The sequence below is a fragment of the Pelophylax lessonae genome, assembly GCF_965119305.1.
Source record: "Pelophylax lessonae genome assembly, chromosome: 1".
Taxonomy (NCBI): Eukaryota; Metazoa; Chordata; class Amphibia; order Anura; family Ranidae; genus Pelophylax; species Pelophylax lessonae.
Window position 1 is genome coordinate 66,013,274 of NC_138768.1, and position 26,133 is coordinate 66,039,406.

A 26,133-nucleotide genomic window follows, 5' to 3' on the forward strand; every position below is an offset into this window, starting at 1 on the left:
TGTCCTGGTTTAAAGGGATGAGGTGGCAAACTTAATTGGTGCTCAATATTCTCCCCCATTATAGCCATGGATTCAGCCCTGGGATGCTAGCCCACCCCTGCCTATGGAGATATTAGCCTACCTTTGGGGTGTCAGGGATGGGCTACATACTAAATACACACGTTTACCTTCAGATGTCAGGTGAAATTCGGTTGTCACTTTTCCATGCATGTTCTTCAGTGTGCAGAGATACACCCCCTGGTCCTTCACACTGGTCTGTACAATGGCGAGGGACACAGGAGAATCATCCTTAGGACTGGAATGAGACAAAACAAGTTCCATATTAGGACATTGTTAATAAAAAAAGAACATGGCAGAGCATAATAATAACATATGATCATTCGGCCTTAGGTTCATGTCAGACTAGAGATTCTAATGCTGGTGGAAATTGGCCAGCAATACGATTGCTATACAACCACTCACCATCAGGTAAGTGGTTTATTCGATCTCATATCAATACTTCGCCTGGTGATTTGCCTACGAACGGAGGATTGCTAGTTTCATGTGGGCCTTCCAATTACATTCTTTCCTCCATACTGCACTGAGTGATTGAGGATTCAGTAACAGTGCATATTTTTTAGCACTGATGACTGTATTGGGTGTCACTGGTCCTCAAAAAGTGTCAGTTAGGTAACCAATTTATCCACCACAATATTGAAGGCCTCTTAATCCCTTTAGGGAAAGAGAGCCTTGACTGATGGGGGCATGGCCAGGGGGTTTGGTTATAGCAGGAGGCTATGTGGGAGAAAGGATTGGATGGATTTTTTGGGCACGGGGTTGGGCCTGAGCTCAGTTAAATACACCTTACCCAGGGAATTCTGGGTCTTTGAAGAAGAAACGTGGTTGAAGAGCTGACCCCCCCCCCCCCGCCCCACTCTTCGGTCGGTCTGTCACAGCTTTCATGTTGGTTTTTGACCTTGCCAGCAGTTAAAGTTATGGTAATGGGTTATGGATGCCCTTATTTGTAAATTGGGGGGTAGGCTGTCTGTCCTGCACTGATGGTGACGACAGACCCTCCCCCTTTCACCTTTTGGAATTCATTTGTTAATGACTAAGAGTGCTCACAGTACAACTGTGACTGGCACTGGTCTAAACGTGTACTTGTTTGGTATTTGAGATTAAATAAAGCTGTGGCCTTGCCCTTTCCAACTTAATCATTGTAAGTGTGGTTTTGTATGGGGAGGGGGCAAGGGGGGTTGGTTATTATGGTAACATGGTTTTCCAGACCTATGCACCTCAGCAGTCATGTAGTCCCGCTATAAGTCGCTGATTGCCGCTATTACTAGTAAAAAACAAAATCATACCATAGTTTGTAGACGCTATAACTTTTGTACAAACAAATCACTATATCAATATTCACTTATTGTTTTTTTTTACCAAAAATATGTAGCAGAATACATAGTGGCCTAAATTGATGAAGAAATTAATTTTTTTACATTTTTTTTTTTTTTTTATTGGTAAGCTTTATAGCAGAAAGTAAAATATATATAATTTTTTTTTTTTTTTCAAAATTGTTCGTATTTTTTATATATAGCACAAAAAATAAAAACTGCCGATGTGAGCAAACCACCAAAAGAAAGCTCTATTTGTGATAAAAAAAAAAAAGGCAAACATTTTATTAGGGTATAGCGTCGCACGACCACTCAATTGTCAGGTAAAGTAATGCAGTGCCGTATCGCAAAAAATGGCCTTGTCAGGAAGGGGGGTAAATCTTCTGGAGCTAAAGTGGTAAAATTATATTCCTGTAGGCCAAAGGGGGCTTCCAGACCAGAAAACGTGCAATGAAGGCTCATACACACAAATACTGGGGCCCCTTTAATGCATAGTAATCTTTAATACAAAGCTAAATAAACACATTATCGAAAAATGAAAAGGTGAACTCTGAATATCCTTGCCACTCCTCCAGATTCTGCTGCATATATCCGCCATGATGGCCTGTGCTGCCGGTGTACTGGTCTATACACCGTACAAAGAATATTACATCCCCAGTATGAGTATCCATCATAATGCTCCCAATGGCAAGTTCTCATTGGTCAGCCCAGCCATGTGACCATACTCTCTATAAAACCCAGGCGCTCACTTAGTTAGGAATCATAGGCTTGCTGCTCTCCTCAAGTGTGGATACTCCAGAATATTGCAAGCAAACAAAAAAGGAGGCGCAAACGCCTAGTGCATTACCTTTAGACACCTTTACAAAATGTTATTTAAAAGCCAAAAACACACTCACAAAACATGAAGAATAACATTGCATATCACATATCCGTTCCTATGTGGAGTAGGACACATCCTTGTGCTTAGACTCCTATGTGGAGGAGGACACATCCTTGTGCTTGGACTCTAATGTGGAGTAGGACACATCCTTGTGCTTGGACTACTATGTGGAGTAGGACACATCCTTGTGCTTGGACTCCTATGTGGAGGAGGACACATCCTTGTGCTTGGACTCCTATGTGGAGTAGGACACATCCTTGTGCTTGGACTCCTATGTGGAGGAGGACACATCCTTGTGTTTGGACTCCTATGTGGAGTAGGACACATCCTTGTGCTTGGACTCATATGTGGAGGAGGACACATCCTTGTGCTTGGACTCTAATGTGGAGTAGGACACATCCTTGTGCTTAGACTCCTATGTGGAGTAGGACACATCCTTGTGCTTGGACTCCTATGTGAAGGAGGACACATCCTTGTGCTTGGACTCTAATGTGGAGTAGGACACATCCTTGTGCTTAGACTCCTATGTGGAGTAGGACACATCCTTGTGCTTGGACTCATATGTGGAGGAGGACACATCCTTGTGCTTGGACTCCTATGTGGAGGAGGACACATCCTTGTGTTTGGACTCCTATGTGGAGGAGAACACATCCCTGTGCTTGGACTCCTATGTGGAGGAGGACACATCCCTGGGCTTGGACTCCTATGTGGAGTAGGACACATCCTTGTGCTTGGACTCCTATGTGGAGGAGAACACATCCCTGTGCTTGGACTATGTGGAGGAGGACACATCCTTGTGCTTGGACTCCTATGTGGAGGAGGACACATCCCTTTGCTTGGACTCCTATGTGGAGGAGAACACATCCCTGTGCTTGGACTCCTATGTGGAGTAGAACACATCCTTGTGCTTGGACTCATATGTGGAGGAGGACACATCCCTGTGCTTGGACTCATATGTGGAGGAGGACACATCCCTGTGCTTGGACTCCTATGTGGAATAGGACACATTCTTGTGCTTGGACTCATATGTGGAGGAGGACACATCCCTGTGCTTGGACTCCTATGTGGAATAGGACACATCCTTGTGCTTAGACTCCTATGTGGAGGAGGACACATCCCTGTGCTTGGACTCCTATGTGGAGGAGGACACATCCCTGGGCTTGGACTCCTATGTGGAGTAGGACACATCCTTGTGCTTGGACTCCTATGTGGAGGAGAACACATCCCTGTGCTTGGACTATGTGGAGGAGGACACATCCTTGTGCTTGGACTCCTATGTGGAGGAGGACACATCCCTTTGCTTGGACTCCTATGTGGAGGAGAACACATCCCTGTGCTTGGACTCCTATGTGGAGTAGAACACATCCTTGTGCTTGGACTCATATGTGGAGGAGGACACATCCCTGTGCTTGGACTCATATGTGGAGGAGGACACATCCCTGTGCTTGGACTCCTATGTGGAATAGGACACATCCCTGTGCTTGGACTCCTTTGTGGAGTAGGACACATCCTTGTGCTTGGACTCCTATGTGGAGGAGGACACATCCTTGTGCTTGGACTCCTATGTGGAGTAGGACACATCCTTGTGCTTGGACTCCTATGTGGAGTAGAACACATCCCCGTGCTTGGACTCCTATGTGGAGTAGGACACATCGGACTCCGGACTCCTATGTGGAGGACACATCCCTGTGCTTGTACTCGTTTCGGGAGACAAGCTTCCTTCCTCGGATTGATATGTCCTACTCCACATAGGAGTTGATATGTGATATGCGATTTTATTCTTCATGTTTTGTGATTATGTTTTTGGTTTTTAATAACATTTTGTAAAGGTGTCCAAATGTAATGCACTACTCGTTTGCGCCTCATTTTTTGTTTGCATGTGACCATACTGACCAATGAGAAGCGCATTTGATGCTTTCAGTAAGGTGTCCTGGAACAAAGAATCAGTTATCATTGGTCATGTGATCGAGTTGACCATTGAGTATTTGTGAGCATTATGATGGATACTCACTCTGGGGCTGTGTATTGTGGTGTATGTGCAGCAGGGTCCAAAGGGGTGGCCAGCATGGATTTAGTTCACCTTTTTCATTCTTTCATTTTTTTCTGATCTTACCCTTTAAGACCGTTGAAGCAGCAGCAGCCTGTATTTAAAGGGTTTGCATCAGCCGATGACCTGATTCCTGAGGATTGTAAGGTCCGTCAGTGATCCTTTCTAGCAGCTGCTTAGAGCTTTAGCTATAAGATTTCTTAGACATCCTGACCTCAATTTACAATCTCTGTTTTCTTGTCTGGCCATTATTTCCTTGATACCACGGCTTATGTAGTTCAAAGGTGCAATAAATGCTTCATTTAGCCTTCTCTCTACATAGTGATTTTATTTTTTTATCACCAGTGTGATTTTACCCACGTGACCTCCGGAACATTTACCACCCTGACCAGGCCATTGTTTGCTATACGGCACTACATTACATCGACAATTGCGCGGTCATGCGATGACATTTATGCCATTTTTTTTCCCACAAATAAAGCTTCCTCACTGGTATTTGATCACCTCTGGGTTTTTAATTTTTTGAGCTATAAGCAAAAAAGACTGACAATTTAGAAAAAAAAAAATTATATATATATATATATATATATATATATATATATATATATATAGATATAGTTTTAGTTTCTGCTATAAAACATATCCAATAAAAATAAATCCCAATAAGTGTATATTGATTGGTTTCAATAAACTATTACTATCGGATATATACTGGATTTTTTATTTATTTATTTTTATACTAGTAATGGTGGCGATTAGCAACTTATAGTGGGACTGCGGACAAACTAACACTGACTGACACTATGAGAACCAGTGACACTAATTTAGTGATCAGTGCTAAAAATATGCACTGTCACTGTACTAATGACACTGGCTGGGAAGGGGTTAAACATCTAGGGTGATCAGAGGGTTAAATGTGTGCCTAACCAGTGTTTATGTGTGGACAGTGTTCTGCTCTCACTAAGGGATGTGCTGGATTTTTTTTCCTGTATTTTTTTACCTTAACGCAGGGAATGCAATAATGTAAAAAAATGTCCTGGCTTTACCGTTTAGTTCTGCTTTAACAATAAAATGGTATTTTCTTTGTGCGGGCTTTTGTTTAATCCAGTTGGCGGCCCAATGCTTCCTTCAAGCAGTCTCCTGTGCCAGGTAAGGACTATGAAATACAGGCACTTGACTGGTCCTAATTTTTGACTCATGCTAGGAATAAACACATTGTAATTTGGGAGGGTGAGTAAGTACCCAACAGCATGAATCTTCTATTTGTATTTTGTATTTTATTATGTGGCTTAACAGGTAATTGGATCGGGCTGGGTAAAATTGAAAATATCTGATATCTGTAATGTAGATTTACCTTGGATAAAGGACATGGCATTCTGCTGCGGCCATCCCCTTCTGGTTTAACAGAGCCTAGACCTAAGCCGGTTATACATGGATCGAAATTCGACCGGTTCAGCAGGGACTGCCCAAATTTCGATCCATGTATGGCTAGGCTTATTACATGTCGATCTATAGATCACCCTTGCTACAACCAGCCTGTCAGGTTTCTTACATATGATTACTGCCGGTGGCTGTAGCCACCGGCAGTAATCATTGTGGGGAAAAATAGATGAATGGCTGCATAACACGGTGTTATGACTAAGCGCTGTTATCTGTGTGAAACGCGTTAACATTTTTATCTCCTGGTGCTTGCTGCGTTGTAAATGCTTTTAATTGTTGATCACTACCGGAGTGTGCAGCCATTCATCTATTTTTCCCTGTTGATCTCAGAGGCGAGCCGGGCGGGCACCTCTGCTTTGGAAGCAACACTAGACTTGAGCGGTGTTTCCTCATCATTGGCCTAGCAGTAATCACTGGGTTCTGCCAGCTGGGAAGGTTCCCTTTGCAGGCCCCCCCTTGGGAGACAACAATAACGTCACGGGAGGCCTTCTCCCATCAACAATAAATGTGTTGATGGAGGATTTGAGTAATTGGCTGCCTTAGAGGGATCAAATCATCTATGGGCTGCCTTAGAGGGATCAAATCATCCATGGGCTGCCTTAGAGGGATCAAATCATCCATGGGCTGCCTTAGAGGGATCAAATAATCTATGGGCTGCCTTGGAGGGATCAAATCATCTATGGGCTGCCTTAGAGGAATCGAATCATCTATGGGCTGCCTTAGAGGGATCAAATCATCTATGGGCTGCCTTAGTGGGATCAAATCCTCTATGGGCTGCCTTAGAGGAATCAAATCATCTATGGGCTGCCTTAGAGGAATCAAATCATCTATGGACTGCCTTAGAGAAATCGAATCATCTATGGGCTGCCTTAGAGGGATCAAATCATCTATGGACTGCCTTAGAGGCATCACATCATCTAGGGGCTGCCTTAGAGGGATCAAATCATCTATGGGCTGCCTTAGAGGGATCAAATCATCTATGGGGTGTCTTAGAGGGATCAAATCATCTATGGGGTGTCTTAGAGGGATCAAATCATCTATGGGGTGTCTTAGAGGGATCAAATCATCCATGGGCTACCTTAGAGGGATCAAATCATCTATGGGCTGCCTTAGAGGGATCAAATCATCTATGGGCTGCCTTGGACGGATCAAATCATCTATGGGCTGCCTTAGAGGGATCAAATCATCTATGGGCTGCCTTCGAGGAATCAAATTATCTATGGGCTGCCTTCGAGGAATCAAATCATCTATGTGCTGCCTTAGAGGGATTGAATCATCTATGGGTTGCCTTAGAGGGATCAAATCATCTATGGGCTGCCTTAGAGGGATCAAATCATCTATGGGCTGCCTTAGAGGGATCAAATCATCTATGGGCTGCCTTAGAGAGATCGAATCATCTATGGGCTGCCTTAGCGGGATCAAATCATCTATGAGCTGCCTTAGAGGGATCGAATCATCTATGGGCTGCCTTAGAGGGATCGAATCATCTATGGGCTGCCTTAGAGGGATCTAATCATCTATGGGCTGCCTTAGAGCAATCAAATCATCTATGGGCTGCCTTAGAGGGATCAAATCATCCATAGGCTGCCTTAGAGGGATCAAATCATCCATGGGCTGCCTTAGAGGGATCAAATCATCCATGGGCTGCCTTTGAGGAATCAAATCATCTATGGGCTGCCTTTGAGGAATCAAATCATCTATGGGCTGCCTTAGGGATCAAATCATCTATGGGCTGCCTTAGAGGGATCACATCATCTAGGGGCTGCCTTAGAGGGATCAAATCATCCATGGGCTGCCTTAGAGGGATCAAATCATCTATGGGCTGCCTTTGAGGAATCAAATCATCTATGGGCTGCCTTAGGGATCAAATCATCTATGGGCTGCCTTAGAGGGATCACATCATCTAGGGGCTGCCTTAGAGGGATCACATCATCTATGGGCTGCCTTAGAGGGATCACATCATCTAGGGGCTGCCTTAGAGGGATCAAATCATCTATGGGCTGCCTTAGAGGGATCAAATCATCCATGGGCTGCCTTAGAGGGATCAAATCATCTATGGGCTGCCTTAGAGGGATCAAATCATCTATGGGCTGCCTTAGAGGAATCAAATCATCTATGGGCTGCCTTAGAGGGATCAAATCATCTATGGGCTGCCTTAGCGGGATCAAATCATCTATGTGCTGCCTTAGAGGGATTGAATCATCTATGGGTTGCCTTAGAGGGATCAAATCATCTATGGGCTGCCTTAGAGGGATCAAATCATCTATGGGCTGCCTTAGAGGGATCAAATCATCTATGGGCTGCCTTAGAGGGATCGAATCATCTATGGGCTGCCTTAGCGGGATCAAATCATCTATGTGCTGCCTTAGAGGGATCAAATCATCTATGTGCTGCCTTAGAGGGATCGAATCATCTATGGGCTGCCTTAGAGAGATCGAATCATCTATGGGCTGCCTTAGAGGGATCGAATCATCTATGGGCTGCCTTAGAGGAATCAAATCATCTATGGGCTGCCTTAGAGGGATCAAATCATCTACGGGCTGCCTTAGCGGGATCAAATCATCTACGTGCTGCCTTAGAGGGATTGAATCATCTATGGGTTGCCTTAGAGGGATCACATCATCTAGGGGCTGCCTTAGAGGGATCAAATCATCTATGGGCTGCCTTAGAGGGATCAAATCATCCATGGGCTGCCTTAGAGGGATCAAATCATCCATGGGCTGCCTTAGAGGGATCAAATCATCTATGGGCTGCCTTAGAGGAATCAAATCATCTATGGGCTGCCTTAGAGGGATCAAATCATCTATGGGCTGCCTTAGCGGGATCAAATCATCTATGTGCTGCCTTAGAGGGATTGAATCATCTATGGGTTGCCTTAGAGGGATCAAATCATCTATGGGCTGCCTTAGAGGGATCAAATCATCTATGGGCTGCCTTAGAGGGATCAAATCATCTATGGGCTGCCTTAGAGGGATCGAATCATCTATGGGCTGCCTTAGCGGGATCGAATCATCTATGGGCTGCCTTAGCGGGATCAAATCATCTATGTGCTGCCTTAGAGGGATCAAATCATCTATGTGCTGCCTTAGAGGGATCGAATCATCTATGGGCTGCCTTAGAGGGATCGAATCATCTATGGGCTGCCTTAGAGGGATCGAATCATCTATGGGCTGCCTTAGATGAATCAAATCATCTATGGGCTGCCTTAGAGGGATCAAATCATCTACGGGCTGCCTTAGCGGGATCAAATCATCTACGTGCTGCCTTAGAGGGATTGAATCATCTATGGGTTGCCTTAGAGGGATCAAATCATCTATGGGCTGCCTTAGAGGGATCAAATCATCTATGGGCTGCCTTAGAGGGATCAAATCATCTATGGGCTGCCTTAGCGGGATCAAATCATCTATGTGCTGCCTTAGAGGGATCGAATCATCTATGGGCTGCCTTAGAGGAATCACATCATCTATGGGCTGCCTTAGCGGGATCAAATCATCTATGTGCTGCCTTAGAGGGATCGAATCATCTATGGGCTGCCTTAGAGGAATCACATCATCTATGGGCTGCCTTAGCGGGATCAAATCATCTATGTGCTGCCTTAGAGGGATTGAATCATCTATGGGCTGCCTTAGAGACATTACAAGTGTGGTGTTGCTCACTAGTTGTATAAAGAGCAGGCAGGAGGCAGGTCAGTGGCACCGAACAGCACATTGTCAAAAGCTACATATTGCAGCAGGGTGAAAAATCAGAAGATTAGACGTATTTTGAAATTCTTTTGACAAGTGAAAGAAATCCATAATGTGCATCAGAAACATTTTAGCTACTTGTTTGGCTAAGTAATTTAACCACTTGCCCAGCGGGCACTTTCACCCCCTTCGTGCCCAGGCCAATTTTCAGCACTGTCACACTTCTGACTTATGACAATTGCGTGGACATGCAACGCTGTACCAAATTACATTTTTATCTTTTTTTTGAGACAGATAGAGCTTTCTTTTAGTGGCATTCAATCACCACTGTGTTTTTTATTTTTTGCTAGAAAAAAAAAAACTGGCAAAGCCCAAAAAAAAAATAAAATAAAAAGTTTTTTTTCTTTGTTTCTGTTAACATTTTTTGTAAATAAGTAATTTTTCTCCTTCACTGATATGCGCTAATGGGGCTGCACTGATGGGCACTGATAGGCTGCACTGATGGGCACTAATGAGAGGGCACTGAAGAGTACTGATGAGGTGGCACTGGTGAGGAAGCACTATTGTGCAGCACTTGTGGTCACTGATAGGCAGCACTGATGAGCACTGATATGCAGGACTGATGAGGGCTGAATGGTGGCACTGATGGGCACTGATAGACGGCACTGGCGGGCACTGATAGGCACCAATTTACAGGACTGATGAGCGCTGATAGGTGGCAATGATGGGCACAAATAGATGGCACTTATTGGCACTGAAAGGCGGCACAGATAGGCAGCACTGATGGGCACTGATTGGCGGCACTGATGCCCATTAAAGGCAGCCCTGACTGGCATCGCTGATGGGCACAAACTGGAATCACTGCTGGGTACTGCTGGGGCTGCACTGATGATCAGTGCCCTAAATATCTGTTCATGTCTCCCCTGTGAGGAAATGCCACCGATCGGCTCTCCTCACACTCTATCAGTGTGAGAAGAGGAAAGCCGAAAACCGGCATTTCCTTGTTTACATGTGATCAGCTGTGATTGGACACAGCTGACCACATGGGTAAAGAGCCTCGTCATCCTAGGGACACAGCGCGCCGCTGATCGCCGCACGGCACGCCCCCGCAGGCGTGCAAGCACTATGAAAGTGGGACAAAGTCATGACATCAATCCAAAAGGAAAGAGCCACTCTGCCGCCGTCATTTATCTATACAGCGGGTGGGAGGTGGTTAAACACAAAAAAATCTCCTATAAATGTTGAGTCCCTAAGCTGCCATCCACCTCTATTAACAGAGGTGTAGACAAAAAAATTGGAGGTTGATATACCTGCAGGGTACAGGTAAGTAAAGACAAGTACAGTGTTTTCATCATTTCCAATTATCTCTATGAAAACCTATTGTGTTTATCTGCATTCTCCTGTCCTGACAGCTGCAGCCAGCTCTGTGTTTGACATGTACAGCGTATCAGCATTCTATCATTAGCAATCACAAGGCACTTTTCCTGCTCCTGGCAAGTGCTCTAATCTATCAATCACTGTCATCAACAAGGCAAAGTAGAATTGTCAATGTATTTATAACTGTAGCATGTTAAAGGGCTTTGTATTTGTTTTCTTTATTTCCTATAGTCAGGACTGCAAAATAGATTTTTAACTGCTTGCCGACCGCCCTCCAGCAGTTTTACTGCTACAGGGCGGCCGCACTATGCAGGATCATGTATGTACATGTACATGATCCTTCACTTCCGGGTATCAGGCGCGAGTGCGTTCCACCAGCGGCTCACTCCCACTGTGAAAATAAATAAATAAATCAATAAAAATTCCATAAATATATCCCATAGTTTGTAGACGCTATAACTTTTTCACAAACCAATCAATACACTCTTATTGGGATTTTTTTTTTTACCAAAAATATGTAGCAGAATATATACTGGCCTAAATTCATGAAGAAATTCGATTTTTTACATTTTTTTATTGGATATGTTTTATAGCAGAAAGTAAAAAATATAGTTTTGTTTTTGTTTTTTCAAAATTGTCGGTCGTTTTTTGTTTAGAGAGTAAAAAATAAAAAACACAGAGGTGATCCAATATCACCAAAAGAAAGCTCTATTAGTGGGAAAAAAATGACATACATTTTATTTGGGTTTAGTGTCGCATGACCGTGCAATTGTCAGTTAAAGTAACGTAGTGCCATATCCCAAAAAAAGAAAAAATAGCTTGGTCATAAAGGGGGGTCAGTCTTCCAGGGCTGAAGTCTAACAAATGTAGTTTTTTTTTTGATAAGGTAAATCTTAGACAGGAGTGTCTTTAAATTTAGTGCTGCATGGTTGTAGTCAACTAATGGCAAATTATAATCTGTGTCTTGTTCAGCTTCCCCTAAATCCAGTCTGCCTCCCTTCTGCCAATAGGTAGCACTGTCACCTCTATTAGTGTGAGATCACACAGTAAATCTGGATTGTGAATATTCATCTCTTCCCAGTCAACTACTAGGAGATTTCTGTGTCAGTGGTGAATTATGGGAAAGGGTATAAATATTTAGGGCTGGCTGATGAAAGCTCTCTTTCCCCCTAGGCTCTGGCCTGGGGAGGGTGTTTGTGCTGGAGCTGCCTTAAAGAGGAGCTCCAGTGCTTTTTTGTGTTCACTAAATCATAAATAATAATAATAAACACACACTCACCTGTCCCAGGATCCAGCAATGTGGTCACCTGAACCGTTACTTCTCTCCCTCTTCTCTCTCCAGATCCGGCATTTTACCTGGGGGCGCTAGCATGCCCACGTGTCCTAATTAGCATGTCTATCCTGGGTCCCGAGGACCTTCATTCTGGGACAATACAGTGTCCTGGAATGAAATAGAGGACACAGCCACCCTACCAGCTACAATGCCGAACTGGCGTTTAGCAACCAGTTGCGTCACACAGATTCAGAGTGAGGCTGAGTGAGGCCCTCGCCTAGTGCTGCTTGGCTCCAGTCCCCACCCACCTTCTTCTTCTCAGGTCTGACTCCAGCGCCCGGCAGCATGCAGAGGGAGGGAGTGACTTGCAGCAGGGACTAGCTGGTGTGATCGTCTTCCCTGCTGCTGGCTGACTTCTCCTGTCACCCAACTAAGGGACCTCACCCACTGGTATAGTAATGAAGCAGGTGACACTCACCACCAGAGGGGATAATAATGAAGCAGGTGACACAGGGAACTAAAGAAAAAAAAAGTAATGAAGGTGACACAGGAAACTGGGGGCCGTTAATAAAGGTAACACAGGGAACTGAGGGGACATTAATAAAGGTGACACACAGGGAACTGAGAGGACATTGATGAAGGAGATAGAAAGAACTGAGGGGACACTAATAAAGTAGACACAAAAAGAACTGAGGGGACACTAAAGGACACTGAAAATTGATTGCCCAGCCCCCTCCTCCTCTGGCCTCTAGCAGCCTTGTATTGCAGAAAAGCACCACCCCCCCCCCCCCCCCCCGGGGTGCTGTGCCCTCAGCCACGTGTGTGTGAGAACTCTGCGGCTGGAGCGTTTATCTAAAAATAAATGTGTGTCAGAGAGAGGTGAGAGCGTTATCTGCACGCTACGCCCTGCATCACATGACTCCCAGGTGCTGCACATCATGATTCGGGGGTGTTGTTGGGGGTGTGTCCTTAAATGGCAGTTTGGAAATGTGGTAAACCTAGTGGGCACCCGGCTGTGACAGCTTGACTTCTTCTCAGCCAGGAGTCGCAACTGTGCCTGCTGAATGGTCCGGCAGTCTGAATGGTCCGGCAGTCTGAATGGTCCGGCAGTATGAATGGTCCAGCAGTATGAATGGTCCAGCAGTATGAATGGTCCGGCAGTCTGAATGGTCCGGCAGCATGAATGGTCCGGCAGTCTGAATGGTCCGGCAGTCTGAATGGTCCGGCAGTATGAATGGTCCAGCAGTATGAATGGTCCAGCAGTATGAATGGTCCGGCAGTCTGAATGGTCCGGCAGCATGAATGGTCCGGCAGTATGAATGGTCCGGCAGTATGAATGGTCCAGCAGTATGAATGGTCCAGCAGTATGAATGGTCCCGCAGTCTGAATGGTCCGGCAGCATGAATGGTCCGGCAGTATGAATGGTCCGGCAGTCTGAATGGTCTGGCAGCATGAATGGTCCGGCAGTATGAATGGTCCGGCAGTCTGAATGGTCCGGCAGTCTGAATGGTCCGGCAGCATGAATGGTCCGGCAGTCTGAATGGTCCGGCAGTATGAATGGTCCGGCAGTCTGAATGGTCCGGCAGTCTGAATGGTCCGGCAGCATTAATGGTCCGGCAGTATGAATGGTCCGGCAGTATGAATGGTCCGACAGTATGAATGGTCTGGCAGTATGAATGGTCCGGCAGTATGAATGATCCGGCAGTCTGAATGGTCCGGCAGTATGAATGGTCTGGCAGTATGAATGGACTGGCAGTCTCAACGGCCTGGCAGTCTCAATGGTCCATCAGTATGAATGGTCCAGCAGTCTAAATGGTCCGACAGTCTGAATGGTCCGGCAGTATGAATGGTCCGGCAGTATGAATGGTCCGGCAGTATGAATGGTCCGGCAGTAGACTGCAGGAAGGGAGGGGGAGAGGCGATCCAAGTGGAAGTAGGAGCGGGTACCTGTCAAAACTAGTAAAATGTCAAAAAAGACAGCGCTTGCAAGAATGTGCATATCCATAAATAAATAAATTAAATCATGTAACGTGTAATTGTATTACAAATGTGCATACCCATATAACAATAAATTAAATCATATAAGGTACAATTGTTTTACGTCAATAATGACAACTAACATCAATTCACAGAATAATTAAAGTGCAATGGTGCCAAAACTAAGATTTTGTGCATAAAGTGCAAAAGTGCTGAATATTGCAGGAGGAGACGTTTATCATTTGTTCTATGTGGTTTTATATGCTTTTATATTTCTTATTATGTGTGAGTATTTTTAATCTGGCATTTGCATAATAAAATACCCTGCGGGCTTCACTATTCTTGGTCCATTCCCTTTTTTTTTTTGAGTGGCTATCGAGGGGGTGACTATATTGGAGGCTGGGGGTTTGCTGACCCATCCACTTTAAAGGTTCATCCATCCTGTTGGTTAATCCTAACAAAGGGCTCATATGTTGGAGGACCACTGCATGTTCCAGGCTCATTAAATATATAGTTCTGGTGAGTGGATCCCCAAGAGGGTTTTTTGAAGCACCTTTCCACCTTGTGGAGCACCTCAAGCACTTTTCCTTTGATTACAGCACTTTATTGAAGTTAGATTTGGAGTGGACTGTTTACCCAATTTTGGACATTCTTTCGCACTGCAATATTCAGCACTTTTGCACTTTATGCACAAAATCTTTGGCACCATTGCACTTTATTCTGTGAATTTATGTTAGTTGTCATTATTGACGTAGCACAATTGTACCTTATATGATTTAATTTATTGTTATATGGGTATGCACATTTGTAATACAATTGCACTTTACATGATTTAATTTATTTATTTATGGATATGTACATTCTTGCAAGCGCTGCCTTTTTTGACATTTTACTGATTTTCTTGGTTTTTACTCAGTGAACGGCAGCTGCAGGATCACTTTTTATTGATAGTTCCAAGCGCGGGTTATAATTTTAGTTTTTACACCTGTCAAAACTAGGTACCCCCCCCTAAAAAAAATGTACATGAAAAATGTGGCGGGGAGGAGTGCTTTAAGCAGAACTTCTCCTTTTGGGTGGAGCTCCACGTTAAGGGGCCTGAATTATGCCTGAAGCTGAGGCCTGTGACTGCTTCTTCCTGGAAACAGGATTGAGTCCCACAAGAGGAAAATAAAAGAAGGATCCTACTGGAGGTATTTGTAGGGCTTTCATGCTGGAACCCCGTAAATAGAACTAGTTGACTCCCCTAAAAAAAAAAAGGATGCGGTTGGTACCGGTGACTTCTGATGAAGAGTTCTAACACAAAAGTGTCGGTCCTGATTTAAAGATCCTTTTCCTGGCGCTAGGACAAGTGAAGTAACAGAGTTCTGCTGAAACCCTGATCATCTGCAACCCTAACTCTGTTCCCCATTGACTGTAAATAATAAAATTCAATTTTCTTTTATCTAAAAGTGACTGGTGCCCATATGTCTACAAGTCCCACTGTGCCTAAGTGATCTACCCCAGAGGTGAAATGTCAGCCCACCATGTCTCTGGTGTTCCACCATACCTCTAGGGTGAGGGGGTGCTACATGTGTACAAATACTGTGCATTTTCATATGTAGACAGAAGGTGGAGCTGTGGGATCCTTTTAATGTGTTTTCCTTGCTTAGTTAAAATAATTTATTCATAAAAGTGGGTATAGATACCTAGACTAGAGTACTATCAAAATGTATTTAAAGAGTGTTTATAATAAATTATAGCACTTTGTAAAAGATTAAAACACAAATATACAAAAATAGATTTATGTTAGTACATAGAATCTGTTCACAAACTTAAAGTGATTGTAAAGGAAATTAAAAAAATAACATACCATAACATAAGTAACATATGGTATGTTATTTTTATAAGATAAGTAACATCATACTTACCTCCTCTGTGTAGTTGGTTTTGCACAGAGCAGCCGCATCCTCCTCTTCTCAGGTCCCACGCCAGCGCTCTGGACCCCTCCCCCTTGCCAAGTGCTCCCATAGCAAGCCGCTTGATCCTGAGCTAGCTCTCTGTGTCCATAGACAGAGAGAGCATGGCTTAGCCACGTCCCCGCCCTTACTGGCTATGATTGACAGCAGCAGGAGCCAATCGTGCCTGCTGCTGCATCTCAGCCAATCAGGAGGAAGAGACCTGGGAGAGCCTCAGGTCTCGTGTACATTGCTGGATCGAGATTGGACTTAGGTAAGTATTAGGGGGGACTGAGGGGGGAATCTTCACACTGAAGGTTTTTAAAACCTTCTGCCTTTACAACCACTTAAAACCACTTACAGACCGCCCACCATGTATTTATGTCGGTATTTTGACGTTAAATACCGGGGTTATGGCAGCAGATAGCTGCCATAACCCCGGTACTTTTTTAAATGGCGGGCGGTCTGCTTTAATATAAGGGAGGTCCCAGCAGCAGATTCGCCACGGGATCACCTTTATGGGCGGTAGGAGAGGTGCCCCCCTCCCTCCCCCCGCTTGCCTGTTGTTTTCGTCGCCTGCTGGAGCCGTCGGTAGCGGGGAAAACAATACGGTCCGCTGTCCTCTCAGGCAGGAAGTCGAGTGAGGACAAGATGGCCCTCACTCGACTCTTTGGCCTTGGAGGACCGGAGCTACATCATATGTCGCTTCCTAGCAACGGTTTTAAAGAGACCATTTTTTTCACCATGCAAACAAATTACTTTTTGTTTTCTTTTTTAGTGTAGATGTGAGATGTGAGGTCTTTTTGACCCCAAATCTCACATTAAAGAGGTCCTGTCCTGCTTATTTCTATTAAAAGAGATGTTTACATTCCTTAAAATAGGAATAGAAAAGGACAGTGTAAAAATTAAAAACAAAATAAAAAGGAAAAAAAATTAAATTAAAGCGCTCCATCCCTGTTAGCTCGCACACAGAAGCGAACGCAAACGCAAGTCGCACCCACATATGCAAATGGTGTTCAAACCGCACATGTAAGGTATCGCCGCGATTGTTAGAGCGAGAGCAATAATTTGAGCCCTAGATGTCCTCTGTAACTCTAAACTGGTAACCTGTAGACATTTTTAAAGTGTCGCCTATGGGGATTTTTAAGTACCAATGTTTGGCGCCATTCCACGAGTGGGCATAATTTTGAAGCATGGTATGTTGGGTATATATTTAACATTATCTTTCACATTATAGAAAAAATTGGGCTAACTTTACTGTTTTGTTATTTTTTAATTAAAAAAAAGTATATTTTGTTCCCAAAACAATTGCGTTATTAAGACCGCTGCACAAATACAGTATGATAAAAAATATTGCAACGATCTCCATTTTATTCTTTAGGGTCTCTGCTAAAACAAAATATATAATGTTTGGGGGGTTCTAAGTAGTTTTCTAGCAACAAAAAAATTATTTTAACTTGTAAACAACAAGTGTCAGAAAAAGGCCCAGTCCAGAAGTGGTTAACCAACATAATAAAAACAATTGCAATACAAGTATTAAACTTGCAATAATATAGCTATGCTAAGCTGTGAAGCAGGATAAACATTCTATGTACTAACAAATAATCTTTTTTGTGTGTATTCATATTTGTGTTTTGATCTTTTCCTTGGTGCTATATTTTAAAGTAAAACTAAAGGAATTAGAATGTTTGTCAGTCTTTATTGCTGTCTGCACCCCCGTTAGGGAGATTAACCCTCTCTATGTGTCCTGTTTACCATTATCACTGACAGTAAAAGAAAAAAAAAAAAAAAACACAGATTTTGGGTTGTCCCCAGAAAAGTAATAGAGGGGGAAATCTTCCAATGGGAACACTAGTGCAGGTGACCTGGGGGTCCCCAAGGAATTCTCTTAATTTTCGGGGATTTCCTCTCACTTCCTGTTTGGCTATGGGACAGTAAGTTAAAGGAAAATCTCCGCAATGGGACACAGATGACAAAAAAATTAATAAAATCTAAGGTTATAAACCTTCCTTGCTCTATCCAAAATGAAAAAAAAAGAAAGTTTTGCCTATTGTTCTACTTTGAGTCCCTTAATTTAAAAGCTCTTTTATATTACTTCATTAAAAGAAGCCAGTTGTTGGCAGAGCTCAATAGCTCAAGCCTTTATGGCTCTGTGTGAGATTGAAAGCCTACGTTTAGTCAAAAAATGGACACTGCAGTCAATGTGATGTGTCTCTTGTGCTGCTGGCTGGTGCTTTAATTGAAATCTTCTGTCCTCCGATGCCCACCTATCCCTGCTGCCATCATTTTCCGGTGCGTCAGGAGTGAATAGAGCCAAAGGAACTATCAAATGAAAAATGCTGTGGAATCCTTTTAATGTGTTTGTGAAATGTGTTTAACGTGTAATGTGAAAAATGCTAGACATGGGTGGTCTATGAATGGAGCAGGTAGACCTTTCTTTCATCTAATCTGGCCAACAATAGATCACATTTCATTGATAGAAGCTATAGTATGATTTGTTGTTCCACTTTCATATATTCACGCCCCCTGAAGACGTCAGGATCTGACGAAACCGGTAGGGGACCGATAACGTCCGCCCTGTGAACACCTTTCAGCGTTTTATTTGCCTTCAGTCGGAGGTTACTAGGCTACAGCTACCACACTGTCCACTTTCAAGTCCCCCACAGGATATTTACCGTTGATGCCTGTTTTTATCGATCAAAATGTGAGTGTTATATTGGCTTTTCCCATATTAAATTGCTTGTGTTTAAATATACTGCACCATGAGGAGTTTTTTCTTCTTTTATGCGCCATTGGGTCTAATATCACTCCCATGAGAGGATTGGTTTTGAGCATGCAGAGGCATTTCCTGTTGGAGGAGATTCCGTATTTGTCCATCTGCTGTGGTGTGTGAGGAGTCATTGTCAAAAGCGCATTGAGATCCCTGTAATGGGGATCATATGATTTTGGTTAGAGGCCATTAATGTTGGTGTTTGGTGGAGGTCACATCTTCTAATTCATCACCTATATCTTGGACTTCTTATTGGACTCCTTTCCCCCATGGACTTTTCTTATATAGTTACATAGTTACATAGTTAGTGAGGTTGAAAAAAGACAACAGTCCATCCAGTTCAACCTATGATGTGTGTGTGTGTTTGCTGCTAACCGTACATTGTATACCCCTCTATGTTGTGGTCTCTAAGGTGTCCATTTAACAGTTTTTTGAAACTATCAATGCTCCCTGCTGATACGACTGCTTGTGGAAGAGAATTCCACATCCTTACCGCTCTTACAGTGAAGAACCACTTACGCATTTTAAGGTTAAACCGCCTTTCCTCTAGTTTTAGTGAGTGGCCACGTGTCTTATTGTATTTCCTTACTCTGAATAGTTTGTTCCTTATGCTAGGGTCACCAGTAGAGTATTTGTACATTGATATCATATCCCCCCTCAATCTTCTCTTCTCCAGAGAAAACAGGTTCAGTGCTTGTAGTCTTTCCTCATAGCTGATGTCCTCCATTCCCCTAATTATTTTTGTTGCCCTTCTCTGGACTCTCTCCAGTTCCAGCACATCCTTCCTGAGGACCGGTGCCCATAAAAGTGAACTGTAAAACATATTGTTTTACAGTTCACTTTGATGTATTGTGCAAATCATTACTTCCATTAGTGACTGATTTTGTGATTATCATATCAAGCGCTGCATACTTTGTTTTCATTTTTTTTGGGTTGAGGTACAACAACTTTCTTATGCTAGCAGCTGATATTGTAATCCTACCATTCAACTTGATTAAGCGCAGTATAATCTGTTTTTATTTAATTGTCAGAAAAAGGCTGGGTCTTTAAGAGGTTAAACTACCCTCCCTTACAGACAGAAGGAAGTTCATTCCTTTGATCTAAGGCTCCGTTCACATCTAGGCGTTTTGGGGCGTTTTTGGGGCGTTTTTCTGCTCTAGGATCAGCTCTCAAAACGCCCAACAAGACAAATCCTATTCATTTCAATGGCCCCTGTTCACATTTGAGCGTTTTGACGCTGTATACAAAACGCCCAACGCTCAAAAAAGTACATGAGCTTCTTTTTGGGCAGATTACAGGCGTTTTCCATTGATCTCTATTCAATCTAAAAACGCCTGCACAAAAATCGCGGTAAAAATCGCGGTAAAATCGCGGTAAAAAACGCCGCAAAAATCGCGGTAAAATCGCGGTAAAAAACGCGCGAAAAACGCTACGCTCAGGTGTGAATGTAGCCTAAAAGAACAAAATGATACATTGTAAAGCATTGTGTTTATAGTTATCAACAATCTTGATAAACATTTGCTGGGGCTCTTTTTTTTTTTTTTGGCAGCTGTGAGTGAGCAGAGATCGGCTCTGTAAGAATCGACAACATGCAGTTTTAAATCGTGAGGGTGGGGGGGTCGTGAATCGAGATTGCAATTTCTTAATGATTAATCGTGCAGCTCTAATTCAATGCTATAAAATAATCTGCCAACATTCATCTTACTTTCTCCTCTCCCCAGCTATGAATATGATACTATCATATCTCTGGGCCTTTGAAGGTAGTTCTGGTTTCAAATTTTGGAGAACTATGGGTTGGGCCCATCTCAAGTATGGGTGTCCCTTATCAACAATAGGTTATGTTGGTAACATTGGGCTGGTGATTAACTTGTATCTGGGGGTACACTGGTGTTTCAAGGTTTGAAGTATTTGTAAACCACAGTATCTGCACTCCCTTAGTCATGACACGTGCATGTGGGTTTGCCGCAGTTCACCAGGAAGATAAAGTAACATACCAAAAAAATGTTACAATATAATGAATTAATATGGTTGCAACTGAAATTAATAACTACCAATAAAGCCAGACACAAAGCAGTGTTTAGAGCTCGACTCCTCTGCAAAATTCCAAAAATTATAATTACCACCGCTACCTATTCATCAGGCAGCATACAGTGCTGTGATCTTGCCATGCATAAAATAGATTTTTTTTGCCAATGTACAAAATGTCGCACTCACCTTCTATGCATTCGAGCTAGTAACTTAGAGTCCTTAGTCCAAGTGATAGTGGAATCGGCATGGATGTCCCCAAAGTGACAGAAGAGCTTCAAGTTTCCAGAGTGATCCGGAAACATCTCAACTTGGATGCCATGTAGGATTTTGGGGGCTGTAAAAAAAATTATACAAATTAGGAATATATATACTGTGTGTGTGTGTGTGTATGTGTGTGTATATATATATACATTCACTAAGCAAAATTATAAACGTAACACGTTTGTTTTTGCCCCCATTTTTCATGAGCTAAACTCAAAGATCTAAGACTTTTTCTATGTACTCAAAAGGCCTATTTCTCTCAAATATTGTTCACAAATCTGTCTAAATCTGTGTTAGTGAGCACTTCTCCTTTGCCGAGATAATCCATCCACCCCACAGGTGTGGCATATTAAAATGCTGATTAGACAGCATGATTATTGCACAGGTGTGCCTTAGGCCGGCCACAAAAAAAAGGCCACTCTAAAATGTGCAGTTTTATCACACAGCACAATGCCACAGATGTTTCAAGTTTTGAGGGAGCGTGCAATTGGCATGCTGACTGCAGGAATGTCCACCAGAGCTGTTGCCTGTGAAATTAATGTTCATTTCTCTACCATAAGCTGTCTCCAAAGGCGTTTCAGAGAATTTGGCAGTACATCCAACCGGCCTCACAACCGCAGACCACGTGTAACCACACCAGCCCAGGATCTCCACATCGAGCATCTTCACCTCCAAGATCGTCTGAGACCAGCCACCCGGACAGCTGCTGCAACAATCGGTTTACATAACCAAAGAATTTCTGCACAAACTGTCAGAAACTGTCTCAAGGAAGCTCATCTGCATGCTCGTCGCCCTCATTGGGGTCTCGACCTGACTGCAGTTCATCATCGTAACCGACTTGAGTGGGAAAATGCTCACATTCAATGGCATCTGGCACTTTGGATAGGTTTTCTCTTCACAGATGAATCCCGGTTTTCACTGTACAGCGCAGATGGCAGACAGCATGTATGGCATCGTGTGGGTGAGCGGTTTGCTGATGTCAACGTTGTGGATCGAGTGGCCCATGGTGTCAGGGGGGTTATAGTATGGGCAGGCGTAAGTTTTGGACAACGAACACGAGTGCATTTTATTGATGGCATTTTGAATGCACAGAGATACCGTGATGAGATCCTGAGGCCCATTGTTGTGCCATTCATTTATGACCATCACCTCATGATGCAGCATGATAATGCACAGCCCCATGTTGCAAGGATCTGTACACAATTCCTGGAAGCTGAAAACATCCCAGTTCTTGCATAGTCAGCATACTCATCGGACATGTCACCCATTGAGCATGTTTGGGATGCGTGTTCCAGGTCCTGCCAATATCCAGCAACTTCGCACAGCCATTGAAGAGGAGTGAACCAACATTCCACAGGCCACAATCAACAATCTGATCAACTCTATGCGAAGGAGATTTGTTGCACTGCGTGTACCACCTCCAAATCAATCCATTCAAGTGAAAAGGGCTGCAACCACAAGTCAATCTCTGGACTCGTGTTTGCAACGTGGTTTTCCCACTGAAAAACTCAATTCATCTGTCAAAGAAGTATCTTATACACAGAAAGGAGTGGCGCTACATACCTTAAATACTGTATGTCAATTATACACAAATAAATAAATAAATAAATAAAGCAATGTGAAACAAAGAAGATTTTAAAGAACCGAAAGTCAGACTATTCCTTGTGCCAATGAATAATAAAGTTCAAACTACTCCTTGTGGCCATAGAACACATAATAATCCATGTGTTGGTATAAGTTGTGTCAAGTGTCCTTATAGTGTAGCAATGATTCAGTCCTATTCCACCTAGCACAACTTTTGTGACCAACCATTGCCCTGCCCCTTCCATGACACCGCATGTGACTCTTGTGCAAAAGTGCTCACTCACCAGATGACTATGACCTCTTATATGAAAAAAGCAGATCAATAGTACATTAATAATCCTCCTCTCCTCTTCCTTTCTCTGTCGGTCTCCCTCAAGGTTCTGTTCTTGGACCTCTCCTATTTTCATTCTACACCAATGACACCCAAATCTATCTCTCTACCCCTCAGCTCACTCCATCAGTCTCCTCGCGCATCACCAACTTACTAACAGACATATCAGCCTGGATGTCACACCACTTCCTCAAACTCAATCTATCCAAAACCGAGCTCATGATATTTCCTCCCCCATGTGCCTCTTCCCATGACTTCTCTTTCATATTCAATGGCTCAACTATCAACCCGTCCTCCCATGCCAAGGTCCTAGGTGTAATCCTGGATGCTGAACTATCCTTTCTGCCCCACATTCAATCACTGTTCAGCTTGCCACCTCAACCTCTGCAACATCTCCAAGATACAGCCCCTTCCTAACCAAAGACACCACAAAGCTCCTAATTCACTCCCTGGTCATCTCTCGGATCAACTACTGCAACTCCCTCCTCATTGGCTTACCTTTACATAGGCTATTCCCCCTTCAGTCTATCATGAATGCTGTTGCCAGACCCATCTACCTTACCATCTGCTCAACATCTCCTACCCATCTCTGCAAATCCCTCCACTGGCTTCTGCTCACCGCTGGAAATATGATGTGATCTTCTTTGACTGGCGACATGTAACTAGATCTTCATGCCTTTATTTCTGACTGTACAATGTGACCATCTTAAGACCCCATTCACACTACCGCGACTTGTGCAGCGACTTGGCGGTCATGGGCTGAACTGGATGGACTGATGTCTTTTTTCAACCTCACTAACTATGTCCATGCAGTGGTACGGGAACCGTTCTAATAGGAGCGACTCAATTCGCTCCGACTTAGAAAATAGTTCCTGTACTACTCCGGGGCGACTTGGTAGCGACTTGCATTGACATTCATTATATGAAGTCTGTGCAAGTCGCGCCGAAGTCGCAGTGCACGCAACTTCACAGGTTGCCCCCAAAGTCGTGCCGCGTTAGTGTGAAACGGCACTTAGACTCTCCACCTGTGAAAGCTGCAATGCTGATTGTAGATTCTAAAACATCTGTGTACACGATCAATCTGAGCATTACATGAAGTTAAACTATGACACAACAGCCGGGCCCACCCGGTGAGCAAGAGGTGACCTTGCCGTGAGAGTTCACAGTTCAGTAATAAATTGCACAGAGTTCAGAGATCAGTAGTAAGTAACACAGAATTCACAGGTCGGTAGTAAATGAGGCAGAGTTCAAAGATCAGTAGTGAGGTGTGCCGCGGCAAAAATTAGGTATGATTTTTTTTTGGGGCTAAAAGAGAAGCAGAATGCAGGGGTTTGTAGTAAATGACACAGAATTCAGAGGTCAGTAGTAAGTGATGCGGAGTTCACAGGTCAGTAGTAAGTGACACATAAGTCAGGAGTAGGTGATGTAGAGTTCACAGGTCAGTAAGGCAGAGTTTAGAGGTCAGTAGTAAATGAGGCAGAGTTCACAGGTTACTAGTGAGTGACGCAGAGGTCAAGAGTAAGTGATGTAGAGTTCACAGGCCAATAGTAAGGCAGAGTTTAGAGGTCAGTAGTAAGCAAGGCAGGGTTCAGAGATCAGTAGTAAGTGAGGCAGTTTTTAGAGATCAGTTACATAGTTGAAAAAAGACATCAGTCCATCCAGTTCAACCTATGATGTGTGGTCTAACTCTATGTTGTGGTCTTTAAGGTGCCTATCTAATAGTTTTTTGAAACTATCAATGCTCCATGCTGATACGACTGCTTGTGGAAGAGAATTCCACATCCTTACTGCTCTCACAGTGAAGAACCCCCTGCGTATTTTAAGGTTAAACCGCCTTTCCTCTAGTTTTAGTGAGTGGCCACGCGTCTTATTGTATTTCCTCTTTCTGAATAGGTTTTTCCATATGCTAGGGTTGCCAGTACAGTATTTGTACATTGATACCATATCCCCTCTCAATCGTCTCTTCGCCAGAGAGAATAAGTTCAGTGCTTGTAGTCTTTCCTCATAGCTGATGTCCTCCATTCCCCTAATTATGTTTGTTGCCCTTCTCTGGACTTTCTCCAGTTCCAGCACATCCTTCCTGAGGACCGGTGCCCAGAACTGGACAGCATACTCCAGATGTGGTCGGACCAGAGTCTTGTAGAGCGGGAGAATAATCTCTTTATTTCTGGAGTGAATCCCCTTTTTTATACATCCCAGTATTCTGTTGGCTTTGCTTGCAGCGGCTTGGCATTGCATACCACTGCCAAGCCTGTTGTCTACCAGTACCCCCAGGTCCTTTTCCATCCTAGACTCACCCAGAGGTTTCCCCCCCCCCCCCCCCTAGTGAGTAGCTTGCTTTCTGGTTTCTGGCACCCAGGTGCATTACTTTACATTTCTCAACATTAAACCTCATCTGCCATGTAGTTGCCCACCCCATAATTTTGTTCAGGTCCACTTGTAAGGTTTGCACATCCTGCATAGAAGATATTGACCTGCTTAGTTTAGTATCATCCACAAATACTGAGATTTTACTCGATTTTACTCTATATCCCCGAGTAGTTAACTAACTCGAGTAGTTAGTGAGGCAGAGTTCAGGGATCAGTAGAAAGTGAGGCAGAGTTCAGAGATCAGTAGTACGTAACACATAGGTCAAAGATCAGTAGTAAGTGATACAGAGATCATTAGTAAGTGATGCAGAGTTCAGAAATCATTAGTAAGTGATGCAGAGGTCAGTAGTAAGTGATGCAGAGGTAATAGATCAGTGAGAAGTGATGCAGAGATCAGTCGTATGTTATGCAGAGTCCATAAATCATTAGTAAGTGATGCAGTGGTCAGAGATCAGTAGAAGGAAGGCAGAGATCGGTAGTATGTGATGCAGAGTTCAGAAATCATTAGTAAGTGATGCAGAGGTCAGTAGTAAGTGATGCAGAGGTCAGAGATCAGTAGAAGGAAAGCAGAGATCAATAGTAAGTGAAGTAGGAGCTCCCGATACAAGCAAACATGTAACCCAACTACAAAAAAGTCTAATTAGAGCAAACATTATATTCATAATGGAATATAAAGAACGAGGCTGCTGCGACCAATAAAATATAGCATGTACACTTTATTAAAACACAAACTCCTAAAAACACACCATGGTGAAATTAAAAGCCCCCAACTATATGCCAGGGCCCGGTCACAGATGCACTAATGACCC

General features: G+C 43.5%; 1 protein-coding gene across 1 annotated transcript in view; it reads right to left on the minus strand.

Moving 5' to 3' along the window:
- ALPK2 (alpha kinase 2) overlaps window positions 1–26,133 on the minus strand; it is a 182,336-nt gene that overhangs the window by 78,014 nt on the left and 78,189 nt on the right. The window contains exons 4-5 of the mRNA XM_082242560.1: window positions 20,966–21,113; window positions 168–295 (exon numbers count right to left, since the gene is read on the minus strand). Of these exons, the coding sequence (XP_082098686.1) occupies window positions 168–295; window positions 20,966–21,113 (276 nt within the window). The remainder of the gene's footprint in view (window positions 1–167; window positions 296–20,965; window positions 21,114–26,133) is intronic.